Below are 15764 nucleotides of genomic sequence, written 5' to 3'. Positions count from 1 at the left end.
GACAATGAAAGACTGCAGTGTTTTATATGAAGTAGACTAGTGTGTCCCCCTGATCTGATCTGCATGTGATGCAAGTATGTGTCATTTTGTCAACAGAGTTACATCTTGACAGAGGAATGTTAGGTTTTGACAGCAGAGTTTCAGTTTGGCACAGATGTGAATGGTATATTTTGATGTGTCATGTTTACTTGTGTTTAGAGTTTTGGCACAATGAGCGACGTTTTGCAAAATGTGTTCAAGCAACGGGCAAAAACTGTAACATGTTTTTCACCAAAGATTTCAGCAATTATAAAAATTCAACTCAAGCTATTCAGCTATTAGCATTCACACTGCATTTTCTACAGGAAGTACATTTTATATACCAGTTTCAGTTCAAAGTGCATTAAAAATAATAAGTAATTATTAAAAATAATACCATCAATATGTTACTGCACTACACTTACTGGACTTGTGGAAGTATTTTGAGAACCATAAGAGATTCTTACAAATGTTTGAAAGAAAAAAAATCTTTAACATAGCTGGAGACTCGTGTAGAAATATGAATGAGTTTATAAAGTTTCTGTCATGGTGTGCTGTGACAGGCAGGTAGTAGGACCCAAACACAGGACTCTTACGTGGAATGAAACTTGAATCGGCAGCTTTTATTGCTGGAAACTCAGGTGGACTCAAGAAACTACAAACTAAGAAACAAGAACTAGGAAAACAAATCAGGAACTATGAACAAGAATCAAGTAAAGAACACGGAGGAGAAAAAACACCCAGCCCACTGAAAACTAAAGAAACCCCCAAAAACATGAAGAACAATCATTAAGGAACATATTTACATATTTAGAGTTACTGCAACACCAACACTGGGTCACAGCTTCAGTGTCAGTCGGTGACTTTTGGTCTGCAACAGCAGCAGAACAGACTTCTCAGTCTTTTGAAGAAGCCCTTTTTCTTCTTCTTGATCTGACGGTCTTCGGACTTCATTCTGGCTTCAGGTTCTGGAAAAGGTTCCTCAAAGGGAACATCAGGAACCGGCCCAATTTCAGAACAAGATCCGTTGATCATATGATCTTCACCTTCAACACAGGATTTGGACTCGCCATAGGGTTCCTCACAGGGAGCGTCGGGCTCTGCAACACTTTCTGACAGAGCTCCTTCAATCGTAAGGTCTCGAGTACTCAGACTGGATGCCCTTTCAGAAAGAAGTTCCTCACAGGGAACGTCGGGCTCTGCAACACTTTCTGACAGAGCTTCTTCGGCTGGTGGAACATTTGCCACTGAAAGGCCGTCAGAGGAGCGCTCACCATTTGTGCTCTTCACATCAGGACTTGAAGGGGGCTCAAAGATTTCACATATCCGGATCCTTGCTACATCAGCAATGGTCTTCAGCAACAGGGGTGCAAAGTTTGCAACTTGGATAGACAGAATTTCTTCAGGAAATTTCTGTCTAATCTCTGTCAGGATGCTGTCGACCAGATCGTCTCGGATAGAGCGGGTGAAGACGGCCTGTGTTTCCATCGCCGTGAGGCTCTTGGAGACACGATCTAAAGTGGCCTTGGTGACACTGGTGGAGAGGATACTTAGACTCTGGGAGGCCATGTTTAGGAGGGGATGAGGAGGAAGCTCCCAGAAGCCCTGGAGAACGCGGGGAACTACCTCGACCACTACCTCCTGCGCGGTGAGCAGTTTGCTGTTAGGCTGTTCCTGCTGCTTCTTTTTCAGGATTTCAACGTAATCCTTCACCGCGCTGAGGAGTTTAGGTGCTCTGTAGAAAAACATGATAAGAGTTATCTGTTAAACATATTCAAAGCATCATTTAAATATTGAAACACTGTAGCTGGACTGTTAACCCTGTAACCACCTTTGTATCATACATGAGTTTCTGAGACCTCGATCTCATCAACATGATCAATACTTGCTATAATTTCTAAATGTTGTGGACAAAACTCTTTTTTTAGTCTAAAGTTAACATTGTCGTTAACAAAAAGTTGCCAAAAACACCCAGTGTATCAAATGTGATACAAAAAATAAATACACAATAAAAGTAAATCATACACAACATGACATAGCAAAGAACTCATGTGTGGCTTTTGTTTAAAGGGTTGATAAACATCTCAGTTCCAAAGAATCTGAATTTTCTGGCTGTTTTTTGATGGGTTGGGTCTTACAGGGTTAATAACTGTATGTTACATGTGACTCACTGAAATTTAGGAGGTACGGCCTCTGGGAACTGAAGAAGCAACCTGGCTTCAAATTCAACGTCCCTCATTTTATTGCTGACGTTCACCGCCCACACCTGAAACAGAAAACACATTTACAGTGCACTTATGTGTAAAGGTTATGTGCACGTAATGAAAAAAAAGTCTTGTGGGTTTTCTCGTCTTACCAGCCTTAGAAGAGGTTTGGCTTCCTCTTCGTCAAAATCCTCTAACTCAAACTCCCACAGCCTTCAAAAGAAAGCAAAGCAGAGGTTTTCTCTCAGCACTTACACGTCATCACAAACAGACTTTCAGGCGTGACAGTAACTCACTGCTCTCTGAGCGTCTCCCTGCTCTTCTCCACCAAAAGGACTACAGGACTGCTTTAATACTACAGACTGGAACATGTTTAAGCAGGCTGCCACCTATAACAACACCACTGACCTCCAGGAGTACGCAGAGACTGTTACTGCCTACATCAACAAGTGTATTGAGGATGTAACAGTCACGAAAACCATAACTGTCCGGGCCAATCAAAAACCATGGATGACAGGAGAGGTCTACAGGCTGCTGAAAGCTCGGAATGTTGCCTTCAGAGATGGAGACGAGGCAAGCCTGAGGACAGCTAGGGCCAACCTTTCCCGTGGCATCAGAGAGGCTAAGAGACAGTACTCCAGGAAAATATCTCATCACTTCAAAGACAGCAGAGACTCACGGAGCCTGTGGCGGGGCATTCAGACCATCACAGATTACAAGCCCCCACCACAGACCTGTGATAGCACTATCCCCCTGCTGAACGAGCTGAACACTTTCTTTGCTCGCTTTGAAGTCCAAAACAGCACCACTGCACAGAAGACCCCACCCCCTCCTGGTGACCAGGTGATGACTCTGTCACCGGACAGCGTGAGGAGATCCCTCAGCAGGATCAATGCACGTAAAGCTCCGGGTCCTGACAACATTCCTGGTCGTGTACTGAGAGACTGTGCAGTGGAACTCACTGATGTCTTCACAGACATCTTCAACATATCACTCATCCAGGCTGTCGTCCCCACATGTTTTAAAGCCACCACAATCATTCCGGTCCCAAAAAAGTCATCTCCCTCCTGCTTTAATGACTACCGTCCTGTTGCACTTACTCCCATCCTGATGAAGTGCTTCGAACGACTAGTCATGCAGCACATCAAGACTGTCCTGCCCCCCTCCCTGGATCCCTTCCAGTTTGCGTATCGGCCCAACCGCTCAACCGATGATGCCACTCCACTGCACTCCACTCGGCACTCACACACCTGGACAAAAAAGACTCATATGTTCGAATGCTGTTCATAGATTTCAGTTCAGCATTCAACACTATAATCCCCCAACAGCTCATTCAAAAACTGGTCCAGCTGGGGCTCAACACCTCACTGTGCAACTGGCTGTTGGATTTCCTCACCGGAAGACCTCAAGCAGTACGGGTTGGCAGTAATACATCCAGCACCATCATTTTAAACACAGGGGCCCCGCAGGGATGTGTGCTGAGCCCCCTCCTCTTCACTCTGCTGACCCATGACTGCACTCCATCATACAGCTCCAACCTCTTCATCAAGTTTGCGGACGACACAACGGTGGTGGGTCTCATTAGCAACAGGGATGAGACTGACTACAGAAGTGAGGTGAGACGCCTGGCCACGTGGTGTGCTGACAACAATCTCTCTCTGAATGTGGAGAAGACGAAGGAGATTGTTGTGGACTTCAGGAGAATGCACACCCAACATGCTCCTCTGACCATTGACGGAGCGTCTGTGGAGAGAGTGAGCAGCACCAAGTTCTTGGGTGTGCACATCACAGAGGATCTCTCCTGGACGTACAACACCACAGCACTGGCCAAGAAATCACAGCAGCGTCTCTTCTTTCTCCGCAAACTAAGAAGAGCAGGAGCACCAGCCCCCATCATGCACACTTTCTACAGAGGCACCATCGAGAGCATCCTGTCGAGCTGCATCACTGTGTGGTTTGGAGCCTGCAATGCGTCCTGTCATAGAACCCTCCAACGCATAGTGAGAGCTGCAGAGAGGATCATTGGTGTCTCTCTCCCCTCCCTCCAGGTCATTTACAGCACCCGTCTCACTAAAAAAGCCCTTTGCATAGCGGCTGATCCCACGCACCCAATGCAAAGCTTCTTCAAGCTGCTGCCGTCGGGGAGGAGACTGCGGAGTCTCCAGGCCAGGACCAGCAGGCTGAAGGACAGCTTCATCCATCAGGCTGTCAGGAAGCTTAACTCCCTCCCGATTCTGCCCCCTCTCCCCTCTCTCCTCCACGGTCTCACTGAACTCTGTCACACACACACACACACACACACACTCTCTGACTCACTCACTGGCCTGCACCAGTTACCAGTCACTTTGTGGAGCATTGGACTGCCATTACCTCATAAGACTTTGTTGTTACACTTTCTCTTACCGTACACTACTAAACCTCCATTTGCACTATTTGCCTATTTGCACTACTCTGCCTGGTTTACACTCAATGTCACTTACCCATTATATTGTATATTGTATAGCTTTCTTGTTATATGTAAAATTGTATTTATTTAAATTTTTACTTTTTAATTATTTTACTTGCATTTTTAATCACTTTTATATTTAAATATATTTAAATGTTCATTTGCTATTTATCTAGGGATTGAGAGTAACGCAATTTCTATTCTCTGTATGTCCTGTACATGTGGCAGAATCGACAAATAAAGTTGACTTTGACTTTGACTTTGAAGATCTCTCAGATCTTCAGCAGTGAGGTTCGGTGGAATTAGATCTTCCTGCTGAAGTCTGAGAAACTCCGTCATTATCGCAACCTAAAAGTAAAGGAGACATTTAATCACCACCACTCTCAGGTCCTCAGAAATGACCTGATATTTTCTGTCAGCTTTGGTTTGCATGAATCTGGGTCTAACCTGAGCCTTGTAGCCCGGAAGATACCAGCAGATCTTTACAGCTGTTTCATAAATCGGTGTGTTGAACAACACCTGTCAAAGAAATAGCAATTTAGTCATTGTTACTTAAAATGATTCTCAGTTTGTCAACTTTTAAAACGACATCAAATTCTTCAAATTACTGAAATGCAGTAAAAGCAAAAGCGTCACATACCCTGATAGGCTTATAGATTCCTTGACTCTTTTCCATTTAAACGTGTTCAAATCAAAGTCAGGAAGAAAAACGTCAACTGCTCTCCAACGATGGCGTACGGGGGATCTGGACCTGAAAATGCTCTCAGCTCGGTGGTCTCGCACAGATGAGCTCTTTTGACAGTCTGATGTTTATTTATGAATGCAGAATTTCTTGAGCAGTCACCATGGAAACTTGATGCAGCTTCATGTTGTTAAATTAAAAGTAAACACTGTGTATTTTGCACTACACTCCACTAAACGTATCATATAAGTAAATAAAGTGTGGGTTAGGTCCCTCCTGTGGAAAGAGCCACACAAACCGATGGATCAGAAAAGACAAAGTCAGCTACAGCATGCCTTTTCATATTATGTGCCTGCTTATCTCCATTTCTTTACAGTAGATGGGAACTTTTGCAGTAAAGCAATGGCTTACAAACAGTGGACTGTGGACTAATGCAGACATCTGAAGCCTGACAGCAGCTGGTATATACACAGCTTTGGACAAACTGGCCCTTTAAACAGCCCAGAGGAAGAAGAGACCTCTGCGTTATCAGTGCAGCCTAAAGCACAATAATAATAATACTATTAATATGATTTTTAGAGCAATAATGCCCCAAATACTGAAGTCATTAATTACACATCCGTCATGCTTCACAGGAGGTCAGGAGTGACCGATGAACGTGATGCTACATTAGAGTCTGTCCTATGAGTTCAGCAGGAGGAGGTGAACCCACAGCTGGGACCAGTTCTCTAGTGGGTCCAGTATCATACTTGTGTTCATCCTGGTCTGAACCTGGTCAGAAGAACTGACTTCACTTTTGAAAATTCAATACTTATAAAAGGTAACCCCAAACAGTCTACAACGGCTGTTTTCTGTCCACCGAAGCAAATTTGATTGACGAGGTTTTTGTACCTTCACTTCTCCAAAAAGCAAATAAAGAAATTAAACAAAGATTTACTGAACGACCGTCAGAATTCCCAGAGCTAACGTAGATCGCTTTATGCTCTTGAGTCAGGAGGGATAAGAAAAGTGACTGCAAACATTGTGGAACGATTCATAGCGTTTGATTGCTTGTGTGAATGTATTAAACAGGAAACCAGGAGCTGCAGAAACCCAGTAATGCTGAAGACGCATGCGTGTGCGTTTATTACAGGTTTTTCTGAATGCTTAAACCCTAACTGTGATTCTTACAGCACAATTCCTAAAACTATTGATACTTATAGCAAAACCACTCACTGAGTGTGCAAAACTAAAAGCACAAACACTGCTTTGCACTCAGTTTGCCATTTTGTAACACACACTTTGCAAACCTGTAGCTACAATCCACTGCACAGCACTCTTTTTGCAGAACTGTAAACACAACTCACTGCTTTGCACTCAATTTCCAAATGATCAACGCACTCCTAGCAAAACTATACACATTTATGGCCATTATTTACACTATTTTGTCAACTGTCTGGCACACTGCCACATGTGAAAGCTTTTTTAGATAATTAGTTCACTTTGCAATCAGCCTAAGCACTATGATACAGGTAAGCTCTGTGTGTGGAGTACAATGGAGGGAGCAGGAAGAGTGAGACGAGGCCGAGGAAGAGGACGTGGAGGTGAAGAAGTAGGATGAAGAGGACGACAAGGACAAGGAGGAGCAAGAGGAGGACGAGGAGGGGGGAGAGGACGGGTAAGAAGAGTAAGAAATAGAATTGCTGATGACATCAGAGCTACAATAGTGGACCATGTCATCAACCGTGGAGTGACCCTGAGGGAAGCTGACCAACGTTTTTTTTGGTTTTTCTCAAACTTAAGTAACTGAAACCTTTCATTGAACTACAGCAGAAACAGATTGGAAATGCCAAGTTATTCTAACACTAGTGGACTTGTTAAACAAAACATTTGTTTCACTTCTTTCTCAACATGCAGCACCATTAAGAACAGTGGACCAGCATAGTTGGTCTGCATGAGCACACTTACTGCAACAGTTGTACATGCTGAAACTGGTTGCTGGCAGCTGATGTGAAGAAATGTCTGGACACATCAAAAGTTTTCTTTTTCATTTTCTTCCTCCCTTGGATAACATACACATGGCAAATAAAAACATGTAACTAGGGTGACGTGAAGTGTGTATCATCAGGTTTAACTAAAATATAATGAGGCTGTCCATCTGTGAAGTAATTGTTCCTTCAAAAACCACTGTGACAACAGATTTTATTTCATTCATTTGATGGTTTTCTATTCTGTATACTGGAACTTTTTAATAGCCCCCCTGTCCACACATCCTTGACATGAGACTTTCTGCAGAGTTGCACATGATGAATGCACACAAAACTTAAAGTGTTGCTGTCATATTTTTTTGGATGTGGTTTGTTGTCATAATCAAGAACGTGTCTTATTTTTTTATTTGTTTTGTTGCTGATCGGCCATTGGACTGCTGAGCCTGCAGTGAACAGCCAGTCACTGACTCTTGATGCTAGAGCAAGGACAACTGAGCTCTCTCTCTCTCTCTCTCTCTCTCTCTCTCTCTCTCTCTCTCTTTTAAATAAATAATACGTTCGAGCTGTTTATGTTTTTGACTTGTTATGGACTATGACTGGCAATGGGAGGGCTGGCGGACTCATATTATGGAGGTGGAGGGTAGACACATTTTGTGTGCAAGAGACCACATACTACAGTGGTGATTGACACAGACTTCAATGGACATTTAGGTGAAGGGAACAGAGGTTATGAGGTGTTGGGTAGGTGTGGTGTTTAGGAGAGAAATCTAGAAAGACAGATGTGGGGCAGATTTTCCAAGTGGAAATGGCCGTGGTGCACACATACTTCAAGAACAGGGAGGAACTTGTAGAAATATATGAAAGTGGAGGAAGCTGCACACAGGGCAACTAAATATTATGCAGAAGGTGAAATCAAAAAGACAGGAGACAAGGAGGTGTCAGGGAGAATGCAGCTATGCAGCATCAAATGGTAGTTTGAAGGATGAGTTTGGACATCAAGAAGAGGAAGTGAGTGAAGGCAGAGACATGCAGGAGTATAAACAGGCTCTGGGTAGTAGGGAAGACTTACCAGATGGCTGGGATAGTACAGCTTTATTGAGATAAACTGCCAAGAAGGGGTTTGACGTCTTCTCTGCACAGAAGAAAGGGAAAAAAGAAAAGTGATTTTGAAAGTATTTGAAGGAAGCGATTTACAAAGAAAAAGAAGTGTAGTTAGTGAAATGAAGAAAATAGACCAAGAAACTGGGAGGCTAGGCATGTAGCAGAAAGAGGTGACAAAGGAAAAGGCTCAGTGCCACGTATGTGAAGCTGGACCCCAAGGAAATGAGGGAATGACACTTGCTAGGCAGAGAGTGAGTTTGAATGGATGTTCAACCCCCCCAAAAAAAGATATATTCACATAACATAGATTGAAAGAAGCTGCAGGTGGCACAGCAGCTTTAATGTCTTCCAGACAGGAAGTTTTGGAAAGAAATATCATCATTTCCCAGATTTTACTATCTTAGTGTTCTGTAACAAAATCACTGTTGTGCGCATGGTGTTAGAGATGATGATGATTACAAAAAAACTTAATGTGCTAGTCGTGCTTTTCTTGAGGGATTTGTCCTTCGACCAGTTTTCATGTCATTGGAATCATTTGTATTCACTGATTCTGGCACTTATTTCATCAAACCAAACTCCAAGTAAATACTTTCGGCTTTTTGGTTTTGTCAAACGAACTAATGTAAAGAATGCCTGGCTGTGCACTACACCACGCAGTGGGAATTTGTCTTCTCCAGTTAAATTCAGGATTAACTTGCTTTATAACACAGACCTCAAAAGTAACCGTTATAAGCCCAAACACAAGAAAATGTGATCTACAGCACAGTGAGAACTGGCAACGCTTATCTGGAGGGGTCAGAGTGAATGAACTGGACACCTGTAGAAGCAGGATTTGATTTCCACTGATTTCCTTTCCGATCCGATACCAAGTAAAATTCAGGGTGGTATCGACGATACTGATCTGATACCGATACTCTGAACAAAAACTTATTTTTTTACTCTATCTTTTATTTTATCTCAAATTATAGCGTCGTAATGATCACAGGACATCAGATTACTTGTTCTTATCACTTAATGATGCAGAATTATCATATAGAAATGAAAAACCTGAAGTTGTGGCTATTTGTTGCCTGCCTGCAGCATTAAAGGACTCCGTGAGAGACGTCTGTCTCGCCCTGGCAGCACCTCTCCCTCTCCTCCTCTTCAGTTCGCCTCAACATACGCTCGTCATATTCTGTGATATGATTCACTCTGAGGTGTTTGACCAGGTCAGCGGTGTTACCACAACACCTCACATTCTTGCCACATGTATGGCAAACCACGTCTCAGCTGTTCGTGGAGGTAAAATACGTCTGCACATGACTCTGTTTACGCTCAGCCATTGTTGTGAGTGTGCACGCCAAGGGGCCGGACACAATGACGGGTATCGGAGGAATCGATATTTCAGTATCGATCCGCACATCACTAGTTGAGATACGTTATAAACTGGTCCAAAAAACAAATGCATATTTTCCCGAACCACTGTTCCTTGACTAAGGTGGGTAACGTGATGAGGTCAAGGAAGGGTGTGACGGAGATTTGATTGGAAAACTTTGTCGTCCGTTAAAGTTTCACGTTGGCTTTTTCATCTTGAAAGCCCTCTCTGCTCGTGTCCAACCCGTGTGAACAATCACAGATGTGAGAAATGTAAACAAACCGTCCGCAGAACGCTGATCAGGTTATTTTAAGCGCAAGAAAACAAAAACGTTGCGCTCACCGTCGGCGTCACGGACGAGGCCTGGGGGTCCGGGCCCGTCCACAAAGGTCATTGTAACACAAATCATACGATTGCTAATGAAAATGCTATAAAGCTACATCGCAGATAAGTCTCTGGAGTAACAATCAAGGCCATGTTAGTTATTTGATGAATAGTATCTGTGCCACTCATGGCGCATGACTGAGGAGGACGTTGACCTCTGCAAGTCAGGAAAGTCTGCTACTCATTGTATAAATATGAGATTTTTCTCAAAAACCAGCCAGCCATCATCTCGGGAGGCTGACTCCAAAGTACCATCTCACTTCAAACTTGCAAAACAAGTCGAGTCGATGCGAGCGCACTGCTTGTTTCTAGTTAGTCTTTAAGGATGACAGCATGAGTCTGCTCCTTTGTATGAAAGAAAGTGAGTCGAGTCCATGTGGTCTGGCACCCACCCACATTTCTCTGCTAGTGATCCATGAGGACTCCACCTTGTTGCCAGTTCTCTTGTGTGGAAGCTTCAGGAAATGACAGCTTCACTCTGATGTGTGTGAGCTGTGTGAGGTCTGTGGTTAGAAGTTTACAGTGTTTGCTCTTTGTGTCGTCTGTAATATGCTCTATGGCTTTAAAAAAATGGCCACATGTTTCTGTAGCTGAATTTGTCCATCTCTGACCTTCTGAGACTGTATTTTCAAATAGGGACGTTCTGACTTTTCTTCACCTTGTACTTCATTCTGCAAATGTTTTATACTCTATTAGAGTTATTACATTATTCTGTTATGCTATAAAATCAACCCCCATATAAGATCGTACTTAAGAAATACATTTAAAAAACCTTCCTGTGCAAATAACCCAAGTTATCTAGAAGAAATAAAAACTGCACCGCAAACCAAACTCAGGTGTTCGACCTGTTGAGCTCGGGAAACTAACTGGTGTTTCATTTTAGTGAGTGCTTTGTTAGATTCCTTCATTTGAACCAAATGAAGTTGATTAAAGTTGATGCATTGATGTGTTTGAAGTGTTTTGTTAGTTGCGATGGATCTCCTGCTGTCTTTTTTCCTCATTATTAAAAGAGGATTTCTTTGAATTTCAAACATCCATTTCCTGTTTATCTGGTCCCGGGTCACAGGTGCAGCAGTCTAAGCAGAGAATCCCAGACCTCCCTAAACAACCACTTCCTCCAGCATATCCAGGACAATACTGAGGCATTCCCAGGCCTGCTGAGAGATATAACCTCTCTAGTGTGTCCTGGGTCTGCCCTGGAGACTCCTCCTCATGGGACATGCCCCAAACACCTCACCCAGGATATTTTTAATTAAAACATCACAAATAAGTCGTCAGGTCTGATGGTCACATTTGTGAGATTCAACCACCATAAAGCAGAGATCACACAGGACACACTGTGTAACCCTCAGCTCAGGTGTGTTCAGGACATTTGCTTGGAAGAAGCCGTCTGTGGATAAATCCTGCTCTCCACCTCAGCTGTCAGGTTTATCCAGAGAACGGCCGTCCTGACTTCCAGCAGCCCCACAGTCCTCGTTTCTAATAAACTGGCATCACTGAAATGAACTGTCTGCCTCGCTGTTCAATAATCTGCTCTTTGCCAATTTCCCAGCAGAACCTTCCACTCATATCAGCATTTTTCTGTGATTCTCACATGAACTAAACATAAAAAGCTGAAGCCAACCTCAGAGTTCCCCGTAGTGAGGAAGAGTTTCCTCTGAGCCACAGCTGAGTTTGATGCGTCCACAAAGGAAGACTGACGGGAGGACAGACTCTGGGAGAAAGGCAGATATTAAAAGATATGAATACAAAGTACGCTGCAACAAACAGGACAGCAGATTATGAAGAGCGGTTAGACCTTCATGTGTCAGTCATTGAAATGTGATCAAAGTTACCTGTTTGACATCCTGATAGAAGAAAATCAGCTTCTTGGATCCGTTTGCAGCAAAGAATTCATGGATCAGACTGAACTGGAAGAATCAGACATTAATGACTCAAAGGTTCAACTCTGAGGAAGGATCACGTCTCTGAACTTACTCTGTCATCAGAGACGATGGCGTCTTCCACCGCCGCCTCCTCCAGGCTGCCGGCGTCGGCCAGCCTGCTCATCAGGTATTTATGTCGGGCATCCAGAGCTGCCCGCCGTTCCTCCTTCACGGCTCTCGCCTGTTTGGCTACTTCTCTCCTCGCCTCATTGGACAGCAGCATCGTCCTTTTACCAGACACCTGGAGAAACATCAGCTCAGTCTACAGACGCAGAGACCAGTGAGAGCTTGGCCCAAACATCTGCAGGTTTCTGAGGACCACGTTTGACCCTGACTGGAGGCATCGATTCTGAGTGTGACTGCCTAAACTGAGCTACTGTCCCCCCTCCACTGAGACGTTGTCCTGTGATGTGTCATGGGGGGAAGTGTTCCTCACGGTTGGACTCGTGAGAAGTTCAGTCAGTTTATTCAAACTTTAAAAAGATGCATTTTCAGTCTCTGGATTTCAGCAGAAAGAAATGTGAACACAGCACTTTTTGATTGAGTATAAAAGGATGAAAGAGTCAGTGATTAGTAACATTGTTGCTGACTGATGCTGTTGTAGAGCTGTCTTTGGATCCTCACCTTCCTGGAAGCCTTCCCTGGATTGCTCATATATCATTAACTTGTTTGTGTTCAGTAGAATCAGGTGTTGTGGATGCAGGTCGTAGCTGTGTGAGGCCTGTACAGTCAGCGCTGTGTGAGCGCTGTGTAACGTTAGCTTAGACTTCTTTCTGTTGTTATCATCCTTCAGGTTAATGTTGTTTTCATTATGCATCACAGGAAGTGTGGGTGGCTGTTAGCCTCACAGCTCATGGAGAGTTGCTGCTGCTCTGCCTCCTTTTTGATGTTTCTGCTCTTTGTGGCTTTGTGTTACTTTGTGTCGTGTCTGAAACAAAGTGAGTCCATGTTACTAACTGTAGTCGGCTCTCTGTCTCGTGCACAGCTGACTGTTGTCTGAATGAAAGTATTTTTGTACTTTGTGTAATCTGTTGGGTCTTTGAGCCCTTTTTAAACAGCATATGAGCCATATGTATGTGTGTATATGAAAGGTTGTTTGTAATACATCAAATTGTTGCTTATTCTAGAGCTGCTGCTGTGCCTGATTGGTCTACTCGCTCGAAACTGAAGGTTGACTTGATTCTTTTGGTTTTTTACATTTTGTCAATAAACCAACTTCTTTATGATTTGAACGGCGTCTCTGACGTGTCACAGGCCTGTCAGCTTTCTTGGTGATTGGTATAGATTTGAGCTTCATGCTCTGGCTGTTGTTGGGTTTTCCTCTTTCATATTAAAGCTTTTGTCCTACATTTGGCTCTAAAGTCTAATTCTAATCCCAGCACTGTGTCTGGGTGTGTGATGCTTGTTTTCCTGCTCTTTCTCATGAAACAGTCACAACATTCTCAGTCCAACTTTCACTCTTTGCTGCGTTTGCTGCAGCTGCAGTGAACATGGTGCCGTTTGCCTTTAAGAAAGTTGTGCACAAAGGCTTTTTCTCTAGCAGACAGCTGTGTGGCTAAAAGTCAGATCATTTTTTACCACCTCAGTCACACTGGACTGAAACAAGAGTGAAACTAGGAAGAATCAGAGTTTGTCCAGTGACTGCACTGATTTTCTTCATATTCACAAACTGATTCTAAGTAGTTGCATCAGCTAATCACCCGGACACTGAGCGTCCAACACGCTCCCTGAAGGGAAACGATTACATCCTCCAAACAATCACAATCTGTCTCTGAACGACTGGAATTATTCTCTGATTTGTCAATAACTGGAGTTTATCAATGCAGACACGTTGCCAACATGATGAAGTCAGTCTGAGTCGCATCTCTTTGGCTAACTTAACTCAAGTGGTTGCCGACTATTCTGGTTCTATTCCCATATAACAGCAGGGTTGCTGAGCACCTCTGTCACTCTGCACTTATGTTCCCAGTTCTCTTTTGTGGAGGAATTTTCCAGGAATTCCTGGGACCAGCTTTCCATGAGAGACCCAATCAGGAGCGACTGTCCTGGACACTCCCAGCATCACAGGGACTCACAAACCCGTCTACCACAGTGAGAAGACTGATGGTCACAGGCCCACATGTAGCTTTAGATCACACGTGTGCACTTCCTGTGGTCACTGCTGTAACTCTAGACTCACCGAGGGGCCAGTGGTTGGTGAGGCAGCAGCAGCTGAAGTCATGTGACTAATGGCTCTCAGCTTCTGTCCTCCTATTCGCCGGTGTCCTTCACCTGTCACACCTGGTCAAGAAAGAGTGAGAATGTTCAGAGCTTTAATGGAAAAGAATATTATTACATATAAAAGGCCTCTAACAAGTATTGTAGTGTTAATCAGGATGAAGTCCATCATGAAGACTTCAGAGTGCTTCAGACAGTCGGTGTTTCATCCACAGAGCCTCCAGTCTGCATATCAAAGCATCCTGAGGAATGACAGTGAACCCCGAGTTCCCCTCATTACATTCATGTGTGTGACTGTGAGGAAAAGGTGATTGTATGAACGTGTGTGAGCGAGTGAATGAGGCTTGTATCAGAGTGGAGATAATGTCAGCGGCACAAGCTGGACGCTGCAGGTGTCACATGTGAATCTGTGCATCAGTGTCTGCACCTTTGTGGAGGTGAAGCTCAGGAGGTTTGGATTTGTTCAAAGCTCTGTCTGCTCCATCTTTCTTTCCCTCAGGCCTCTCCAGATCAGGAAGGAGGTCCTGTTCTCCTTCTCCCTCCTGGATTTCTGGATCCAGGGAAGGATCAAAGTCTCTCAGCCCAGCATCAGAGCTTCTGGCTGGGGGAGGACTGGAAGTTTCAGCTGGAGGCTGAGAGCCTGGATCTGCCATCTGAGTCACAATTCAAATATTCTCAGTAATCTCAAAAAGCAACAGAAAGGTGCCATTTTCATGAGCAGTGGGTTATCCAGCAGTTTGATTCATGTCAGCAGCATTTAGTTTGTAACTGCTGACTCACCTCTGGCTGTGTCCTGCTCTCAGGGTCACAGTGGACACTGTACCTTTGACCGAAGCTGCAAAGACAGTCAGCAGGGGTCTGGATGCATTCAGCACCACGTCCTTGTTGGGCAGACACCTTCAGTGACAGGACAGTTTATTATGCTGGTAACGTTAATAAGTCTGATCACCTGTAGAGCTCATTTAAACACATCAGCTGTAGAACATCATGTGTCATGGCGTGTCCAAATTCACAGGCTGCATCCTCCTGAGGACCCGGCCTTCAAGGTCTACGTGGGCCGGGTCCTCCAAAGGTCGGGTAGGCGGGAAGTGAGCGGCTGTGACGGTCTGGCCTTCAGATCCGCGTCACCGCTGTCTCGGTGGAGTTTAATAAACTCAGCCGTCTGCTCCTTGCTGTCTAAAATCTAACAGGACACAGGAGTAAACTCTCGACCGTCTCACACTTCTGTTTAATCACTTTTCTGTTTGACGTTTATTCAGCTGTGTGAAAACTGTAACTTCAGCCAAACCAAACAAAAAACCCTGAAAAAAGCCAAACGATAACATTTTTACGTGATCTAAGTGACTTATATATCATGTTTAAACCTGAACAGCCAAAGGCCGTGGGGGTCCAAAAACGATGTGCCGGGAGTCCGCTGTTCTCGCCGGCTCTAATGACCCTCGACCTCCCGGTTAGCTATCCAGATG

At 44.1% G+C, this 15764-nt stretch overlaps 2 protein-coding genes across 2 annotated transcripts; both read right to left on the bottom strand.

The window, feature by feature from the left end:
• Positions 1–434: 434 nt before the first annotated feature.
• LOC147302782 (uncharacterized) lies at positions 435–5529 on the bottom strand. Its single transcript, XM_086284009.1, has 7 exons — positions 5309–5529; positions 5116–5187; positions 4929–5016; positions 2519–2558; positions 2375–2435; positions 2190–2284; positions 435–1753 (listed from the first exon to the last, which is right to left on the bottom strand). The coding sequence occupies exons 1-7, from the start codon at positions 5342–5344 to the stop codon at positions 871–873; spliced, it is 1275 nt and encodes a 424-aa protein (XP_086140135.1). The 5' UTR covers positions 5345–5529; the 3' UTR covers positions 435–870.
• Positions 5530–11726: 6197 nt separating this feature from the next.
• On the bottom strand, positions 11727–14951 carry LOC147302781 (dynein axonemal heavy chain 5-like). Its single transcript, XM_086283735.1, has 5 exons — positions 14726–14951; positions 14261–14361; positions 12134–12322; positions 11992–12066; positions 11727–11870 (listed from the first exon to the last, which is right to left on the bottom strand). Exons 1-5 carry the CDS (start codon positions 14949–14951, stop codon positions 11727–11729), a joined length of 735 nt encoding a protein of 244 aa, XP_086139861.1.
• Positions 14952–15764: the final 813 nt, after the last annotated feature.

Source organism: Aulonocara sp. 'chitande type north' Nkhata Bay, linkage group LG23 (genome assembly GCF_057382095.1).
Source record: "Aulonocara sp. 'chitande type north' Nkhata Bay isolate Kocher_YH1m ecotype deep benthic linkage group LG23, A_spYH_male_GT1.1, whole genome shotgun sequence".
Classification (NCBI taxonomy): domain Eukaryota; kingdom Metazoa; phylum Chordata; class Actinopteri; order Cichliformes; family Cichlidae; genus Aulonocara; species Aulonocara sp. 'chitande type north' Nkhata Bay.
The sequence above is the reverse complement of the archived record's forward strand: the minus strand, read 5'-3'. Positions and strand labels throughout refer to the sequence as shown.